Raw genomic sequence first — 19424 nt, forward strand, 5'->3', positions numbered from 1 at the left:
GTGTTTCATTTGCTGTGGACTTGTTCCTCCTCAGTTACTACAGAGTTGTGTACATTGATTGCTGCTTTAAGCAGCTAGCAGATAACACAGTTAGTGACTGTTTCAGCATCTGGGGTTTGTGATTGTGTTATTTCTCTGAGTTGGGAAGGAACTCGTGTTGAGGCACCCTCACAGAGCCTGGTGATCATTCTGGTGACTCCCCTGGAGTGCTGCGTGGTGATTATTAGAGCATCAAGCCAAGGGTGGCTGTAAATGGCAGGCAACTGCTCTAACTAATGAGTTCAGGTAGGCAGGGATGCTTTTCCAGCTGATCCCTAGGTAAGCTTCACCAGCTCATTTACAAAGGGCATGAGTGTGTCATTAACAGCACCCATGCCCAAGGCAACTTCTAGGCATTCCTTTTTTCCTTCAGGGAGCCCCATGGGTCCTGCAAACCCAGCTTCCTTGCCTGATGCAAGCACAGTGCCCTGCAGACACTGATCTTGATGGCAGTTTTCTCCTTTAAATGTGTGACTGCCAGCAGAAAGTACAAGGTATGCAGCAAACAATGTCTTTTTTGCTGCTGGACAAGTACAGGCAGAAGTTTGTGGAAGCTGGCTGGTCTGAAGTTGTGGTTTTGGTTTAGAAAAAAACACCAGTCCTTTGAAAGGGTCTTTGTAGCTGAAATCCTTTATAGCTGAAGCACAGTAGAATGGTAGCTGACAGGCACATTTCCCTTTAGTTCTAACTAGTAAAATACAGCAACAAAAGGAACTGAACATCAGGTTTACTGAATCAGTTGTGACATTTCAAGCAGTGAAGACTGAAACCAAGCTGTTTCATCTCAGCTCTCAGGTTCTGTACTTAGGTAGAAAGGCAACAGGAAGGAACAGAAATGGCAGAAAGCCTGCCCACAAGCTTTTTTGTTGCTACCTTCTCTATAGCTTTTTATTTCTAACAGCAGTTTGAAAGAATGATTTCCTGCCTGTGTTTTTTCTCTTTACTACTCCAACTGTCTGCAGTCCAGGCTGTGGATTACTAAGCCCTGACCACAGCACAGTCCACCTACCAGGTCTGCTGGATGCTGCTCTGCTGGCTGCTGATGAAAGCTGCTCCAGCTCTCCAGAGAGATCTCTTCAAGTGCCTTTCAAAGGTGGAAGAAACAAGTATTTTCCTACAGTCTCACTTACACGTGGTTTTTGTACCAGCCCTATCACAGCTCTTTCCTACATAGCCCATGCCTTGTTACCTTGGTGATGGGTAAGAGCTAACTCTAAAATAGTAAAGGCTAAAGAAGAGCCCAAAAAAGGCAGCAAGTCTCCAATATCCTGGTTTTCTCCAGGCTAAGTGTGTCTAGGTTGTTTGCTACAATTAGGTCACAAATGTTACGGCCAGTTAGAAATAATACATGCATAATAAGGATTTAAGGCTTTCTTTAAAGCAGTCTTTTTGTAAGATGTTTGAAAGTGATGCATGATGGAAATTACCCCATGTGTGCAAAGAGAACAGTTGCTCAGAAAAGTGACTGAAGAGCTGAAGTGATGGGACTGGAGGATGTTCATGTCTTCTGGGCAGAGCTCCTTGGGGCTGAAGTGAGGAGGGTGAAAAAAAAAAATCAATCATGGTTTCCCCTCATGTCTCAGTGATTTGGGGTAGGAAGATGTTTAAATATTTGTTGAGACAGATTTGCTGTGTGTCAGGGTTTAATGCTGGGGTGGCAGTTAAAGGAATGACAGGTGCTCTCAGGACACTGTACTAAAGGTGAAGGAAATTATAGAGGGACTTAGTTAATAAATTACATCCCCCAGTTTTACTCCAGTTTTAAAGCTGCCTTAACCCACTGTTATCCAGGGAAGACAGGTATTCTTAAAATCTAATCAGATCTCTACATGCTCACCCAACAAAGGTGGGATGAAGAGTGTCAGGTAAGTAAGAGCATGGGGTTGATGGCTGCTCCCCTGACATGAAGCTAACTCCCCTGCCATTTCATAGCTAACTAGAGTGGAAAAGAAGTTGCAGTGCTACTGCACAAAGGTGCAGATAAGGCTGGAGTCACTGGCTTGTTCTTTTGGAAGTGTTCTTTTGGAACCAGTTTGGCCCTAGCTCTGTTTAATTCAAAAAAATTTGCAGTCTTTCCACATCTTTCAATCCAGGTGACTGAAAAAAGATGATGCAAATGGATTGTAGCTTGGAAATAAAGTGCTTTCATGTAACTAAAGCATCCAGGTGGTGCAGAAAGCAACAGCAAGAACTGTCTCAAAAGCTTTGACTTCCCTTTACTTCCTTGGTGATTTAGCGTGTCCTGGTGGCTGGATCAAATCATGTTGTTGAGAAAACTGCACCTAAGACTTTGTTAACAGGACTTCTGTGTTGAGAGTGATCCACGATACAAGGTGTTTCAGTGCCTCTCATACACATTTCATCAGTATGTGTGGGCCAAGTGTTGCAGCTGCTCTTTCCTCCTTGGAGCAAGGTCTCCCAGCACCCAGTTCTCAAAAATACTTAAGGGCAGATACAAGAGTCAGTATCTCTGCACTGCCTGGATGGAAGTCCACCATGAATGTTGGGAAGGTCTATAAAGGCAGGTCAAGCCTCATGTTTTCTCTGCCAATAGGGTATTCTAACCTCCATGACAGCTTAATCTGGAATGTTCTCCATCCCTCCTCTTGCACAGCATCAAGGTTGCATGGCATAATGAATGTGCAGCCAAAATCAGAATCAAAATGAGAATACAGCTTAGCCTCTGGATCCTAGCTGGAAGGCAACAGTGTATCAGGCAAGGTGTTGGAGAGTAAGTCAATCACCCTGATGAGGCATATTGGGTCAGGTGCAGGAATGGAACTAATTCTGATGGGAAGAGGAGGAAAGGGTAAAAAAATGGACTGCTGCTGAGGAAGGAGTACCTGAGAAAGCTGTGAAAACTGAGCCAGAGGGAAGAGGAGAGGGGAGAGAGGGCAACAGCAACACAGCCTGCCAAACACTGGCTGGATGAAACTGGGCTAGTGGACAGACACTCATTTGGCAGTGACATTCCTTGCAGCAGAGACAGAAACATGGATCCTTCCTTCTGAACTGAGGGTCTGAAACAAAGGGCTAGGAAGGCATGCAATTACAGCCCACAGAAAACAGAACCATTTCAAGAGGAAGGGTCAGATGAGAGCCTTGCTCCAAAACACCCTCTATGTCACTAGTACTGGCAGTGACCAGATCAATCATCTGGAAGATTATAATAGAGGTGCCTTGAATTCTCCCAAGGACAGCAGCAAAGGCCTAATTTCCCTAACTCCCTGCTGAGGGCTTCAACTCCTGAGCTCTCTGTTGGGAGGCAGGGAAGGATGCAACAGCAATCTTTTGTAAGGGAAATGTGGGTTAAATACCTGCTGCCCAGAGGTAGTTAGTGGCTCTGACTTCAATGCAAAGGGACATTCCTCTGTACTCTTACCTACCTAACTTGGACAACAGGAGCTACAGCAACAGCCCTTACTTATTTTTTTCCCCAGCATTTTCTATCAGCTAGGTTAGGAAGTGAGCACAGGACATTTGAGGAATCGAGTTCAAATCTTGGGAAATCCATTAAGCTCAGCTCCAGAATTTCTTGAATGAGTCAGACCCAAACTCTAAAACCTGTACAAGCAATTAGAGCTGATGGCACCTCTCAACATGCAGCACACTTGCACCTAGAGTAGTTAGAAGACAGAAATAAAACAACTCTAAATAAAGTTAAAATCTGCTAAATATAAGATTTTTTAAAAATTATGTTTCACCTTCATGCTCTTTAGTGTTTTGGTGTTAGGTTCTTTCTGTAAACACAAATTAGAGTATCCAACATTCAAGTACTTCAGGACTGTAAAAGGATGGTCAAGTCTGTTTTCAGGACTTCTCATATACAGAAACAGATGTACCTGAAAGACACATAAAAGATCCTAAATCACTTTTAGAAAAAAAAAAAAGTACACATGCTTAAACTGACCATGGCTGGTTAAGTTTTTTTTATTCTGTAATTCACTTTAATCTGAGGGCAATCCAGTTCGTGGGTATTTCTGTATTTCACAGAACCTGCCCTTACTAGGATATGGAATTAGGAACTTTCTTTCCCTCTCTTTCTGGCCAAGCACATGTCAAATTTCTTTGCATGTTGCTTCCTGAAGAATCGTAGAATCAGAATGGCTTGGATTGTAAGGAACCTTCAAGATCATCCAGTTCCAACTCCCCTGCACGGGCAGGGACACCTCCCACCAGCCCAGGTTGCTCCAAGCCCCATCCAACCTGCCCTTCAACACTGCCAGGGATGGGGCAGCCACAGCTTCTCTGGGCAACCTGGGCCTCTCCCGCCGAGTTTTGGCTGTGGAGCCTGCTTAGATCTCTGGGAGAAAGTACCTCTGTGCCCCAGAAGACATGGATGCTTAGGCAGGGCTCAGGGGTAATGGTTTTAAACTGGAAGAAAGTAGATTTAGGTTAGACATTGGGAAGAAATTATTTACTGTGAGGGTGGTGAGACATTGGCCCGGGCACCGTTTGGCTGTGGTGAGGGGAGGGTGTGACAGGGCCATAAGCTGAAATGAGAGAGAGAAAAGAATGGAGAGTATGAATAAAACAACAATTGGAAGAGACCTGACCTAAAGCAGGCAACTGAGGGCCTGGCTGTAAAAAGCAGTGCTCCATGGAGCAGCTGCTGGGATGGCACATGGTAGTCACTTGCAGGGTGGGAAGCAGAAGGAATCAAGGGTTTTGGGGTTTTACTTACTGATTTTTCTTTTCTTTTCTTTTCTTTTCTTTTCTTTTCTTTTCTTTTCTTTTCTTTTCTTTTCTTTTCTTTTCTTTTCTCTTCTTTTCTTTTCTCTTCTTTTCTGTTCTGTTCTTTTCAGATAGCTTTCAACCTTACCCATTCCCCAGGGAAGTAATTTGCAGGAAATGAAAAGAGCATCAAGAGATACGGTGTTAAGCTGTGCATACATGTAAACAAGTGGCTTGGTAAGAAGTAAAAAAACCCAACATAAAAACTCTTGAGCAATATAACAAAGTATTTAATACAAATTGCACATCTTACCCCTCCTTAGGTAACTGGCAGAGCTGGCAGGACCATGGCAAATTAGGTCAAGCTGTACCCAGATGAGGGATTAGAGGAGGAGTAGTTTAGAAATAGCTGAAGACACTGACAGGGCTGGAGAGGAACTGTTGTGGGATTACTCTGAAGAGCAGGGAAAGAGAGAGAAAATCACCAATAATGTATAACCTTGTTCCTCACCAAGAAGGCTCAGAGAGAGAGTTAAGCAAATGTGCTACAGATGAACAACCTGCAGGGTTTTCACAGCTGTAATGCAGCTCCTGTGCTGATCTTCTTTGCTGGCAAGCAATGAAACAGAAAATTGAAGTATTGCTGTGCTTCTGTGTCTTCTTCACAATGAGTGAGCTGTACTGGTGAATGAGGGCCAAGTGTCATACAACTAAGACACTTTTTTACCTTTGAAAACTGTTGGTATAGGATAATTGACAGCATTAGGGTACTAACTGATAGGAAGAGCAGGTAGTTGGAGACCTGAAGAAGGACCAACCAGCACGGCCCTGCTTCAAAACAGAAAGTAGGATTGCTCTGAAAATGGGAAGGAGCAGGAGTAGCAACATAAATAGGGCTGAGATAATGAAAGAGGAAGTCAGGAAAGTCCTGTTCTTAGAAAGGGTGAAAAAGAGGCTGCTTTCACAATGAAGATTTCCAGTTTACGTGACAATGCAGTGAGTATTTGTCACTGGGCTGTGACTAATCATAAAATCCACCACCGAGCTGCATTAAAACAAGCACCTGTTTAGCCCAGTAACACTGTAACATGAATTGTTTCATTTACATGTTCCTCCAAAACAATGGATGAAGCTAAGAAATGCTTGTGGAGTTTGGAAAGCTCACAGATTTCCAAAGCAAACCCTCTCTCCCCCCAGTAAATACCAGATACTTTGTGGTAATTTTAAACTCTCCCAGAGACCTCTTAAAAACATCCTCCTATTTCGTGGAGGATAATGTGGTAGAATGACAGATTTGCTCACAATTTGAGGGCAATAGGCTGGTAGATAGTGCGAGCTAATTATAAAATGTCTTTTTCCTGAGCCCTGGAATTACAGTGAGTCAGTCTCTGGCACCATCCCCGTTGGTTCCGCTGCTTTATGTTCCCCTTACATCTCCAGGGGTTGTCTTTATCCTGCACATTGTAGCAAATAATAAAAACCCAAGCACAGAGAAGTAAAAATAACCACAATTTCACAGCTCAATATCTGCAAAACACAAGGGCACAGTGAAATAAACAGCTCGACATATTTTTGTTAACACATTCATCTTTTGTTTCAGCTTGTAAATCTGCCTTCTGACTCATCTGCCAGATTTGTTTCAAGCTATCAAACCAAACATGCTCTTTTCTTAAAAAAGAGCACAACAGCAGTTCTTAACTGCTGTAAAAGAATTCCAGTAAACACTGCCCAGAAAACCCATTTGGCCACCTCAGCTATCCAGGGGGAAAAGAAGAACATTTTATAAGTATAGTAATATTTTTGATGTGAAATTCTATCTGGTTGACAACCCTGTGTGGAGAGAAAAGGCCCTCTCAAGAGTGGAGAGTCTGACTGAAACATAGGAGTTGACAATCCTAAGCTTCAGATTCTCTTCCCAGCTCCCCATCAAAGCAATTTTGGGAGCCATTACTACATGTCTTCCTACACACAAAATGAGAATTATTATGGATTATTCCAATACTGCAACTTAACAAAAAAATTCAGGTGGAACTTGTGCAAAATGCCACAAAGAGTGAGAAGGATTTAATCACCTTTTCTACTGCTGTCCTTCAAGTTAAAGGTCTTTGCTGCTCCCCATCAAGGTGAGATTCATTATGCTTGATGTTGTTACTGTTCCAGCATCTGTGCTTCTCCTGCCTGATCTGTTCAAACTGATGATTCAAGAGGTTTCTCAAACTCAGCCAATCTGACGGAGGAGCAGAAACAAGTGGAGACTTAAATGGGTGTTGCTAAACTTACACTTTAGACAGAACATAAAAACTCTTTCAGTTTACACGCAGCTGCTTTACTTTACAAACTGGAAGTAAAACTAAGGAAATGAACCTTTTCTTACTTTATGTCCTTGCACGCAAATGTTTCAAGTGTTTTTTTTTCCCCAACTTTCAGATATTTGCTAATACAAAGGTAATAAATCTGCCAGAAATCTGACAATTTTGTATCCACCTCAGGAGCTGGGTCAGAATTCTCTTACAGCCCTGTTCTTTTTACAGTTTCAACAGTGTTTGATCCCATAATCTTAATTACAGGGCTTTTTACCTCCTAAATAAACTTGAAACAACATACAACATTTTGAGAAAACCTGCAGAAGATGAGAAGGCAGAACAGTGTGAAGCCTGCCAAGAGGGTGCTTTATTTCTGATTGTTCCTGCAAACATGACTCCCACTCTCTTACTACAAAGAAAAAAATAATTCCCAGTTCAGTATAATGATAATAACTATGTCCTCAACAGCAATAAACTTTCATGCAAATCATTGGAAGACACTGGAGGATTGATGTTATGTCAACAAAGAAGAAATAAGGGGATTATAGTAAAGTTGGAAATAAAAGACCTATTGGGGTTTCTTCTTGATTTCACCTCTGGAACGTGACAGTCCTGTATGATGGAGTTAATCTTCTTGTCCCCATGGTGTTTTTAAATGTCATCAGAAAGGACTTTAAACATCTAGTGAATAATCTGACTATCTGATAATGCTCCTGGGCAGGAAGATACAAGCAAGAAATCAATAACAAGCTAAAGGCTTTGCCAGGAGCTTGGCAGAAAGTCATTAGGTTTAGTGTTTTGCCAGAAGAGTGATGGTAGCTGTTACTGGGAGGGCTTGGGGGTGTCTGTCTGATAAGTACTAGTGCAAGGTAAACAGGTGGGAAGAGGAAGTAAGGAAGCAAGGTGGCTGCTCAAGGAGCAACCATCTGCCAGAAGGGGTTTCCATGCTTCATGGAACCAGACCTTCAGCCTTCCAGTCAGGATTTTAAGTATTCCTAAGAGATAAGAAGTGTACAGACTGAACATCCTGTCGTCAGCCAGCACCTATGCATGCTGGGTGTGTCTATATGCTTAAGATCTCACACAGTTTGCAGACAGAGGTTAGATATCTCCAGAAGATGTCACTAATCCTATTATTTTGCTGTATTTAAAATTTACTTCTGCAAATATTAAACGTGGAAGATAATCTGAGAAAATGTGACCCGTGTAGTTTCCTTTTAAATGAGTATTGCTTTTTATTCATAGCTGTTATGAGATTAACAGTAAAAGTTAGCTCTGAAAAAAAAGTCCTTACAACAACTTACGGAGATTAATTTTCCTATTTAGGTAAGTCCAGACATTTACAAGAACAATCACTTAAATAAAAATAGAATATAAAGCCTATGTTTAAAACATAGCCTTTATTAATGCTGTCTAGTGAGCTCCATATTTATCTTACATTGAAATACTTCTGCTTTGCTTAAGAAAAGACAGAAAAAGTGCATTTACAAGAGTACTTTTTCTTTAATTTTCTGCGAAAATGGAAGGAATTGGAATCACAAGTTGACAAATGTTGTAAAATGAAATCTCAAGAAACATCCATTTTAGCAATGCGACGCCATCACTAGTGTTTCCTTCTGACTTTTCTGCTGTGTGAACCAGAATATCCTGATATACAGTCTAGAGGATCTATGTTATTACTCTACAGCATATTAAACACAGAAAAAGGGGTTAAGAACCCCCTTCGAATGTACAAACATGGATAAAAAAATTGATAAAAAAATCACTTTTATACATCATGTATATGCAAACTGTTTAAATACATGGTTTTGGAAGAGTTATTTACAAACTGTATCTGTCTGTGGGACAATCCACAGGCAAGGCATACACAGTTGCTTTACTTTATTGTTGCATCACAACTTTGGGAGATAGAAATCCATTCGGCAGTACAGCGAACGTAAGAACTTGTGGCAAAGTATCTTAAGGGCAACCCAATGAATTTTTGTTCCTCAAAACAATGTTAAGTACTAGGACTGCCAAAGTTTCCAAATAAAGCCATAGTTTAATCCAGATGCCCGCTTACAGATCCGTGCTGTGGAGGAAAATGTAGACAGACCCACTGGAAAGACAGGCATGGCTACTGGATAAAACCTCCTTAAGAGCCATAACTGGTAAATAAGTTTCATCAAAAGAGTGAGCTAACCTAGAATTTTATTTTATTCTTTTTTTTTTTTCCAATTTTATTAATATTTTAAAAAATACATAAAAATACAACATCCAATGTCTGAATAAATATATTTAACAAGTTGCAAGATACCTTATTTTACACAAAAATTTCAGCTTTAGAAATCTTGTTAAATAACTTCATTGCTGTTATATATTTCATTTTTCGTCTTTTTGTAACAAAATAAAAACTCTGAAATTACATAGAAAAAAGACAAAATATTTTTGTCAAGGGATAAGATAGTCCACTGAAAACCTATTCACAATTCCACTGTAAACATTAATAAACATTAAAATATTTGCATAATCGTGTGCTCAAAAATCCTATAAAAAGTGGAAGACTTATTACAACTGTAGTTTTCAGTCAACTACACTTCCTTTCACAATTTATTTTGTCCCATTTACACCTTTAGAACTGGGCACACTGCTGAACACATACTTTGGCAGTTCTGTATAGCAAGTGCTTCCACAGAGAGGAACTACTCACCAAGAGATTGGTGAAAGTGCAGCAGTTACAAGATCCTTTTTGATACTACTCTGGTGTCTGCTTGGTGCACTTGCTTCTCTAAGATCTCCCTAGAACACCTGAATGCTTCACTGGACATAACTTTGCAAATTTGATAAGTGCCCTTTCTCTGCATTAATAAAGAAAACAAAACAAACCCAGAACAAAAAAAAACCCAAACAAACACGATGACAAGCGTGTCACGTTGTGCCTACAAACCTTCAGTTACCAATGAGCTTAATTTCTCTGAACAGTAAATTAAACAAAAGAAGAAGGTTGGAGGGGAGAACAGGTACAGTCCAGCAGTGGAAGTGTGTACAGAATATACTTGGCAATGTCAAACCAGTTGAGTGCTTTCTGTGGTTGAAGTTCAGGATTTATGTCCATGGCAGCAAGTTGCTGGCAAGGCAGAGAAATGTGTATCACCTGCATTCTACAGCAAGCACATTTTGGGGAGGAGAAGATGATGATGGACTCATTCCAGTGTCTGATGAAGCAGATGACATGGATGCTCCTGTATGTGACACTGAATAGAAAGAACAACAGATTAGCATCAGATTATCAAAGCACAGGTCAGAACAAAGGTTTCTTTGGTCATGAGGTTGCTCAGAAGACCTCAAAGAAGTGGCCCCATCACAGAATACTGATACGGATTTTTCTGTCAGTTGCTTCTTTGCTGTATTTACATGAACTGGATGGGTCATCTTACCCTTTCTGCACCACAGACCAAATGAAAAAAATCAACCAGCTGAGTCTTTACGCTGACCGAAAAACCCAGATTTAGCTCACACTTGGAAGTCCAAATTTCTAATACACAGTTATCAAATAGTGAACATTTTTGTTAGGTTTAAGTTCTAAAAAGCCACAAATACTCTTTCTAAATACAAACACACACAAACAGGATAAAGAGGTAACACTTATTTTCAATAACACTGTCAATCAAGCTCATGTTGCTCTGAGTTACCCTCAGATCAGAAAAAGTTGGATAAGACCTTCAAGATCAAGTCCAACCATCAGCCCTACACCCCCGTGACCACTAAGTTATATATTCCCACTGAGTTATGTATTTTCAAGAGAATTAACTTCTCATGGGAAGCATAAAGAAATCCAGAAGTTACCTTCTCTGTCTTTCTTTTTTAATCGTTTTCTCCTCCTGTCTATGGTTGCTACTTCTGACTTCAGGGACATGTAGTATTTTCGTATTTCCTGTAGTTTTTCTTGCAAGAAGGAGATCCTTTCAGTGCTGCTCATATTGTCTAGTTCATCTTAAAAGTGGGAAGTAAAGAAAAAATAGCTTCAGCAAGGTGATTTTAAACAAACCAATGCAATTCTTAAAGAGCGTGCAAGATGCTGCAGGAAATTAATCATGCTGTCATAACTATGCCAGAAGGGACCTATACCTAATTTAGAACCCCCACACTTGCCCATTTTTAAGAACAAATTTTCCTGTAAATTCCCTCTAATCAAGTCACTTAAGGAATTCTTACTGAGCTGAAAACTCCACTTGTATACTCTAGGAGAAGCATTCTGGTGGTGGTGTTTCTCCCTGTGTTTATCCTTCTCTCCATCTTTGATGTGAGGTGAAATGACTCTTGCAGGTGATCGAGAAATCTTCTGTGGTTTGGATGCATTTATGTGTTTGACAGGGGTACATTTGCTTGAATTGTCCAGGACAGGAAGGTCTTCACTGTCACTACTTTGTCCTGCAGTAAAATAAATGTATTTGGACTACAAACCAAAACCTTGACATTTTAAAAACTGTAGTTATAGTCAGAAAAAGCTGTTAAGAAAAAGCTGCTCTTTTGTGTTTGAAAGATCCTAAAATGCATATTAAAAAAAACCATCTAAGATTCAATATATAAATTTATCAAATAGAATGTGCACTGAAATCTCCAGTGTACTGATCATTAGTGCAAGAGAAGTTGAGGGCTGATTAGACCTTTAATTGAAAAATAACAGTAAACGTTTTTTACAAGAGCAAGAAGCTTATAAAAATATTAGAGAACCGATCTATCCTGAAATACAGATTTTGAGGTTCTAATATAAAGCAGACACTAGAATCCCTGTTTTTTAAATATGAAGTTGTATTAGTATAGGTAGATAGCACATGGTTGTGTATATTTACCAAAATGCTTCACAAAACTAAAGGAGCAGTTCTGAAACATGACTAAAAGCATAAAAGCTTTCACATGTAAAAGAAAATGTTATATTTTACATATAAATTTTATACATATATTATACATAATACGTGATTTTTATATATACAAATATTTTACATTCCCACAATAATTGCCAGGTTTTACACCAGCATGCTACATGTCTGAATATTCTATGTCAGATGTTTTAGTCTGATGGTTTAAAACAAAAAAGCCTAAATGTTTTGACTCTTTCAACATAACAAATTAAAAAAGAGCTACAGAAATGCAAAAAACCATATTTCTACAGCAAGTTTAAAAAGTCACATGTTTGAGATATAAACACAAAAGATTCCTTTTACTGAAAAGTTATCCTTTATATTCAAACATTTTTTTCTTACTTCATAAATCCACTTTTTCCTATGAGAAACAGCTATTGTAAGACTTTAAAGGAGATGTTTCTATGCAGCACAAACTCCCTTCTCCCAAATCATACTTAGTAAGTGCTAATATACACAGTAATTAAAAGCTTTTCCTAAGAAAGTAATTACAAATAGCCAACAGATTTGCCAGCAACACTGCTACCATGCAGCTGCTAAGTGCTCTCCATTTAACAGCCAATAATAATGATGAAAAACTGAGGAGTAAGCCCCATCCAAGAGAAATAAAGGGCACTAGTGAGAACAGTGGGCCCTCAGACATGTTTATAGGACAGCTCAACCTCCCCCCCCTGACCCCCCCACCAGGAATGTACCTGTTCCATTCTTTTCATTTTTGGCTGCAGCACTTGTTCGCTTTGGGGTACGCTTCTGTTTTTTAGCCAGTGTTCCAGTATTGCTATCACTGGGTCTTTTTTGTCCTAAGTGAGAAGGGGAAAAAAAAAAAAAAGACACCTCAAATCTTTCTGCCACAAACGAGCTCTTTTTACAAGCAAGGAAGGAATTTCTAACCAGAAGACAAAACAAACCAGCCATTTTTAGTAAGTAACACCAGACCTTCAGCCAATTTCAGAAATCATTACAGCAGAGAAGTCTTTTCTCACCTTTCTCTCCCATCTCTCGCTCTTGCACAGCTATGCTGCAATTGCTTGATGTCGTGCTGGCTTCAAACCCATTAGCAGACTCACTTTCACAGAGACCTTCTTGAGACTCTTCTGCCACACTGTCCACTTCAATCGTCATGTCACTCTCGCTCTTGACGCTGTGCGACTCGTCCTGGCTGAGGGCAAGAGGTGAGGCCACTGAGAAGCTGGAAGGGGCAGCAGGGGGTAAGGCAGATGGATTTGAATTTGCAGAATTAGGGTCTGGCTTTTCTGCCAGTGTGTCTTCGCTACTGCTCTTTTCCTTTTCATCCAAGTCATCCAAGTCTACCTCATGGCAGAGCAAAGTCTCAGGACCGATCTGAGGCATCGTGTCATCCTCATCTTTTAAGGGAACATTCTCACTTTCTTCAGAGGGACGTTCGAAGGTCTCATTCCTCAGCTCTTGACCCTGCTGAACCGATTCTGCCACCAGGGATGGCATTTCCTCATTTTCAGTTCTGAGGGACTCTTCAACATTCAGCACTCTACATTCCTCTGCTCCAGTACATTCATTGGTCCTCTCTTCAGATATGATATTTGGCACTTCCATCTCACTCTCTCGTCGATTTCTCTTCTCAGGCGACGCCTGTTCCAAAGTTTTCCTTTTCAAAAGCTTCTTATCTTTAGTAGAAGGTTCTGCTTCATTTTCAGTAGTGCTGGAAGTTTCCTTACAGTCCAAGGAAGACACGTCTAATCTTTCAGATTCTGTGAGAGATTCATTTGCCACCTCTTCTTGGCTTCCTGGTGCAATCTTTGCATTCTCTAAAGAAGGATCTTTTGTCTTGCTCCTTCTCCCTTTTCCTTTAGGTGATTTTTCAGCCTCTCTTTTGTTTTCTTCTATGTGTTCTGTTTTATTTCCAAAAATCTGAACAATTTGTTCACTTTCTTCAACTTCCAGTTTCAGTGTTTCTAGTGGCTGTACTTGAGTCCTGTCATTTTCTTTCAATGCATGAGGAATCTTTGGGTTTTCTTCATCTAGCTTCTCATCATGTAGTTTTTCACTTTTTTCCAGTTCTGAAGTTTCTGGAGAAAATTCTTCATTCAAATTCTTTTCAGATGACTCATCTGCTTCACTGTCAGATGAGCCAGAATCTGCAAAAAAATTTTTAAAAAAAGAAAAAAAAAAGAGCACCCTAAATCATCAATTTCAGCACAATTTCTCTTTTCAGCCACACAAAACCTATTTTTTCCCCCCCAGTAATATATGGTATTAACATCAGATTACAAGAAACAATTTCAAATTTAAAAATTCTGTGTGATTCAACACACTCATTACAGTTCTTTTTTTTTTCCTCAAAAAGGTACTACAACAGTAGTAGTACTTCAACTACTTCCCAAATTAGCCCAGAAATTACAGTTTAGAGTAGCAAAAATATTTTTAGATTCCCATGATGCATCTGGGGATGATGCCTCCCCAACCTGACAGTAAAAAACCAAAAACCAAGCCTCCTCCCCTCCATGCACCCCCAAACTGAAGAAAACAACAAAACAACCCTTCTCCCCCCAGAATATGGACATTTCATTGCTAAACTCTTCACAGAATCACACACCATATACAGAGCAAGCACTGATTGGTTACCAGAAGATTATTCACAGACCTGTACTAAAAGAAGACAGTGATTTCACTTCAGTTCTTGTTCAGAGAGGCTTAGAAATACCAAAAATATTGCTGTCGTTTGTGTATAATTAACAGCTCTGCTGGATGATGTAGTACTGAGGTTGAGGACTTAATTAGCACATGAAAGACTATCATTATAGCACTAGATTTGGTCTGTTCCAAGATTAGGACTGAAAGGGTCTGGCTAAAGAATATGGAATGCCTTGCACAGTCCTTTCCATACCATAGCTCTCCTGTGAGCAAACTGCTCCTAAGCAGTGTCAGCTCAACTGCTTCCTCAGTAAATTCACAAGGAGGGGAAAAAGACAAACCACAACAAAAGGGGGGGGGGGGGAAGGTAAAAAATAAAAATCAAACCTCTTTTCAAAAAAGTGCTGAAAAAACCTCCAAAGCAAACACAGGACTGAGATCACTCACCGTTTGATCCTCTATCAGAATCAAACATTCCTGATCTACGTCTGGTCTGCCTGCGAGGTGTTGCTAAAACCAAAATCAAAAGTATTAATTTTTACAGAGTAAAATCTGCATCCAAAAAAACCGTGTTGCTATACTGCTTGAACAACTGAGTGGTTAAGCAGGACTTCAGAGCTGCTGACAGCAGTGTGCTTGCTGAAGCTGGCACACCAATGCGCAGCACGACATCCCTGTTTACATGCACTCCCATGCCAGAACACGAGTGCACCAGATGTACCTTCTGTTCCATTTGGTACTGGTGAGGAATCTGACAAGTTGTTCCGTGCACTCCTGGCTCCTGATTTACCTTCACTATTAGGTGTTTTGGATAAACTGCAAGATGAGTTTGACAGAAGAGTAGATTTCAGAGGCGGTCGCCCACGCTTTGATTTTTGTTTCTCCTCATCCTTCTTCTCATCCTTTTCACTCTCTTCTTTATTCTGAGGGGGGAAAATTAATCGTTACTAATATGTTCCACTGCTGATCATCAAACTTCTTCTCATTTTGCTCTACATTTCTATTAAAAATCTAGGCTGTGGACTGAACAACTTCAAAGAAAAAAAAGGAACAGTGACAGTCTTATGGAAACAACCATTACTTTTGTTTTTTTCTTCTGTTTTCTCTTTGGTCCTCCTTTGTCCACAGGCCAGATAATCCGATCAGCTTTCACCCATTCATCATATCTACAAGTAAAGAGCAGCAGCTGTGATTACTGCATACACAGGAGTTGTTTGCAACAGGAGGATTAAAAGACTGAGTTACAGATAATATTCATGAAGGAGAGGGAGGGAAGCAGAGCATCTATTAGACACACATGCAGTATCTGGCATCACAGACATGTATTACATTTCTAGCCCATACAAAAAACAAGCTATGGGGTGAGGGAACAGAGGAGCAAACTTCCCTGTCCTTGCTAGCAAAGCACTGGAACTCTGGGATCTGACTCAGCTATAAAGTTTATCAATTATTTCACATCATATACAAAAGGCAGTTTTCACCACCCCGTGCCTCCACAGTAAAATATGTATCTTTTAAAAAAGTTTTGAAATCATAGCAACACACTGGATGAGACTCTGAAAAGCCCACATACCCCACTAGTGCTCCTCAAAACCTCCTGACTTATTAAGAAGGTACTGGGGGAAAGGGACACTGGGGGGACACTTCCCTACACATCACGTTGCCACACAAAGAAACTCTCTTACTTAGAAATGTGCAGATTTGGAACACCTCTAGTTTTATACTAGAAGTGTTCTAGTTTTTAAAAAATATCTACTTTGTGAGATTTGTATTTACATCATCACCAGGCTCTTAAGAAGACCACCAAAAAAAGCCATTTCTACAGCAGGGCTGAATATAAAGCATGTCTGCCAAGAGAAGCATCTGATGAGTTTTTTTCTGGAGTTCTTTGTTCCTTAGCCCTCTCCTACCCTCTCCACATGGACAAACCACTCTTTAGAATCACAATTAACATTCAATGCAAGAATAAATGTTGTTGCCAAAATTTCAGTGCTTGATAACACTAAATTGCAGATGGCTTCCCCATTATTAAAGACTCCCTTACACAAAAACATCTGAGAGTGCTAACACCAGCTGACACAATAAATTATAGGTATACTCCTGTGAGGAGTGAGGATTACTCACTTTAAGCTGGATGGAAACTTGGAAACATTTACATGTTTACAAGTATATCCTGAGATTTCAATGCAATGCTGTCATACCATGAAAACAATTACTAACACTGAAGTGTAATAGAGTCAGTTATGTTGATAATTCAATTTGGAGCCAAGTCACTGATCACCTTTCTTTTTTTTTTTTCTTAAAAACAAAAATTCTTTTGCAAATAATCCTTTTAACACAGAAATGAAAGGCAATTTGTTCTTCTCACCTTACATTCCAACCGTAGTAGTGAACTAAATATAAAACCTCCCCATCATCAATTTCTGTGTTTTTAATACTGGCTTCGTAAATTTTCTGGGTCTTTCCACGTCCATATTTTACTTTCACTTTGGTTCCAGTCAGGCAGGGTTCTGTGTCCTCCTCATCCTCTTCACCTTCTGATTCTCCTTTGTTCTCAATTTCCTCCCTACAGTAAAGTGTATTTAAAATGCCCACCAATTAGTGATAAAGTGTTAACATTTAACTAGAGTAGACAAGCTACTACAAAAGAAAAAGGTTGCAAGAAAAAAAACTTCTGCATCCTGCACTGGCTCCAAAGTTAGTTTGGACACTGCTTGTTAAATCAAGGACTGGACTTGGAGAGAATAGGGGTAAGGGCCAAAAACATCCAGAGAAATTACATTATTTATTAGGTGTACAACTATCTTGAAGCTTCAAGATTCTTATTTTTAGATTAATATTTTGATAACAAAAAAAGGAATAAGTTAACTCAGTGTCTGGCTCTTAAGTAAGACAGGAGGAGCTACAATTTTTAAAACACACTTGATTTTAACACACTATTAAAAAGTTATTCATTCTACAGTTTGTTTATAGGCTACAGGTGCCTATAAACACTAACAGTGCACAAAAGTCTGAATTGCCATCCTAGTGAACCTCTCATGGATACAAAGATCCTTCCATTGAAAAAGAAGTGATTTAAAGAGTGTTTCAGGTGCCCACTGGCTCTCCCTTCTGCCCAGGCTGGGAAGGGCTGATGGGGCTTGCAATTCTGAGCTCTGGGCTCTGCAGTGCTACTGAGGGTACCGAGACAATGGGACACGTTGTCCAGGGAACCTGTGGAAGCCTCATCCCTGGAAGTGTTCACGGCCAGGCTGGATGGGGCTTGGAGCAACCTGGTCTGGTGGGAGGTGTCCCTGCCCATGCAGGGGATTGGATCAGGACGATCTATCATAGAATCAAAGAATGGTTAAGGTTGAAAGGGACCTTAAAGATCATCAGGTTCCAACCCCCGGCTATGTAGATATTAAGGTCCCCTCTCAGCCTTCTCAAGTCTAAACAATCCCAGGTCTCTCAGTCTTTCCTCGTGTGACAGATGTTCCAGTCCCTTAATCATCCTTGTAGCGTCTGCTGGACTCTTTCCAGCATATCCCTGTCCCTCTTGAACTGGGGAGCTCAGAACTGGACACAATACTCCAGATGTGGTCACTAAGCACTGAAACAAAACCATGGGAAAAGAGGGGCTCTCTTTTCCCATTTATATTTCAATTGGCCAGAACAATCAGCCCAAACAGCTGCTGACCATCCATAAAGCATCTGGGGTACTTACAGCCTGGTCTACTCGTGTCTCTCTATACTAGTGTGATAAAACACCAACACAACCTTGGCAAGACCTTCAGGGAAATAAAAGGGAAAATGACTGTCTAGCATCTATCAGAAAAAAGATGCTTCCATAATGTCCAGCAGACTCTACAAGCTTGACATGGAATTTCCCCTTTCCTGTCTGGCTGAGTGGATTAGGTCCCTGAATTCCACATTTCAGTTGGCAAGATCTCCAACTCTGTGCATAGTCCTGCTTGGGGCATGGCTCAACCATGACACAGACATAAGAAGGTGATCCAAGTCCATGTTTACCTCTCCCTCTGCCTCTCTTCCTCTTCATCTGACTCTTTATCAGAATCCTCCTGTTTTTTAATTTTTTTCTCTTTTTGCTTTGGTGTACTTTTTCTCCCCAGTGGAGTTTCATTTTCTTTCTTTTCTGCATTCTCAGGTGTTTCCTCTATATCTTTGTTTTCTTTGTTACTGTCTTTTAATTTGTCTTGTGTTTTATCCTCTTCACTCTCCTTTTTAGCAGGGGTTGCATCACGGGCAAGTCTTCTGCGTCCCTGGAACAGAAATAACATCACTTTAATGACTCCTGTCCATTGTTCTCTGTGCAGCCTCTCCAAATCCCAGCCAAAAGTGAAACACTATTCCTGTACAGAGGAAAGGTTGGAGATAACACTAAAATGACACTAAAATCTTAAAGTAACTGTCCTGTTATCAAGGAAGAGAGTGAAATAAAGCCATTCTGCTTGGTCTAGAATAAAGAGGCCAAGCTTCTCATGAACTTCTGGAGGGTTTAAGGACATTCATTTGGACCTGTAAGGTCTCTTGCCCTGATAGAAAGGGCCAAAATGGCTTTCTCAGCTACAGCAACAGCATTCACTGAAGTGCTTGCACAGGACTACTGAAGAGAAGGCATCTTCCCTCAGCATCCTGGTAGCCACATGTTTATTTCACAGAGCAGAAATCTGTCAGCTTTATAAAAACTAAGTATTGCATTTTTAGAAGGTACTTTGAATAGCTGGACACTTGCTGTCTGGATTAGCAGCAACTGGTTCTTGAAGATCCAGGAGAGGCTTTTACTATGGAAAGTCTCCTGATAGTGTCATTTCTTTGTGATCAGAACACTTAAAATACATTATGAATGCAAGATTAATTATCTGGAGGCCAGTCAGAGACAACAGTAATGAAGGCA

General features: G+C 40.3%; 1 protein-coding gene across 5 annotated transcripts in view; it reads right to left on the reverse strand.

Moving 5' to 3' along the window:
* Positions 1 to 8221: 8221 nt before the first annotated feature.
* The window catches only part of ARID4A (AT-rich interaction domain 4A), a 50017-nt gene continuing 38814 nt past the window's right edge, over positions 8222 to 19424 (reverse strand). For 2 of the 5 annotated variants that reach the window (XM_051622649.1, XM_051622648.1), the window contains 10 exons: positions 18539 to 18789; positions 16896 to 17093; positions 15609 to 15693; positions 15249 to 15450; positions 14975 to 15037; positions 12901 to 14031; positions 12613 to 12717; positions 11211 to 11426; positions 10842 to 10988; positions 8222 to 10249 (listed from right to left, as the gene is read on the reverse strand). In XM_051622649.1, the coding sequence (XP_051478609.1) occupies positions 10146 to 10249; positions 10842 to 10988; positions 11211 to 11426; positions 12613 to 12717; positions 12901 to 14031; positions 14975 to 15037; positions 15249 to 15450; positions 15609 to 15693; positions 16896 to 17093; positions 18539 to 18789 (2502 nt within the window). In that variant the 3' untranslated portion in view covers positions 8222 to 10145. The remainder of the gene's footprint in view (positions 10250 to 10841; positions 10989 to 11210; positions 11427 to 12612; positions 12718 to 12900; positions 14032 to 14974; positions 15038 to 15248; positions 15451 to 15608; positions 15694 to 16895; positions 17094 to 18538; positions 18790 to 19424) is intronic. The other 3 variants (XM_051622652.1, XM_051622651.1, XM_051622650.1) reach the window with 3 other exon arrangements.

The sequence above is a fragment of the Apus apus genome, chromosome 5 (genome assembly GCF_020740795.1).
Source record: "Apus apus isolate bApuApu2 chromosome 5, bApuApu2.pri.cur, whole genome shotgun sequence".
In the NCBI taxonomy this organism is placed as follows: domain Eukaryota; kingdom Metazoa; phylum Chordata; class Aves; order Apodiformes; family Apodidae; genus Apus; species Apus apus.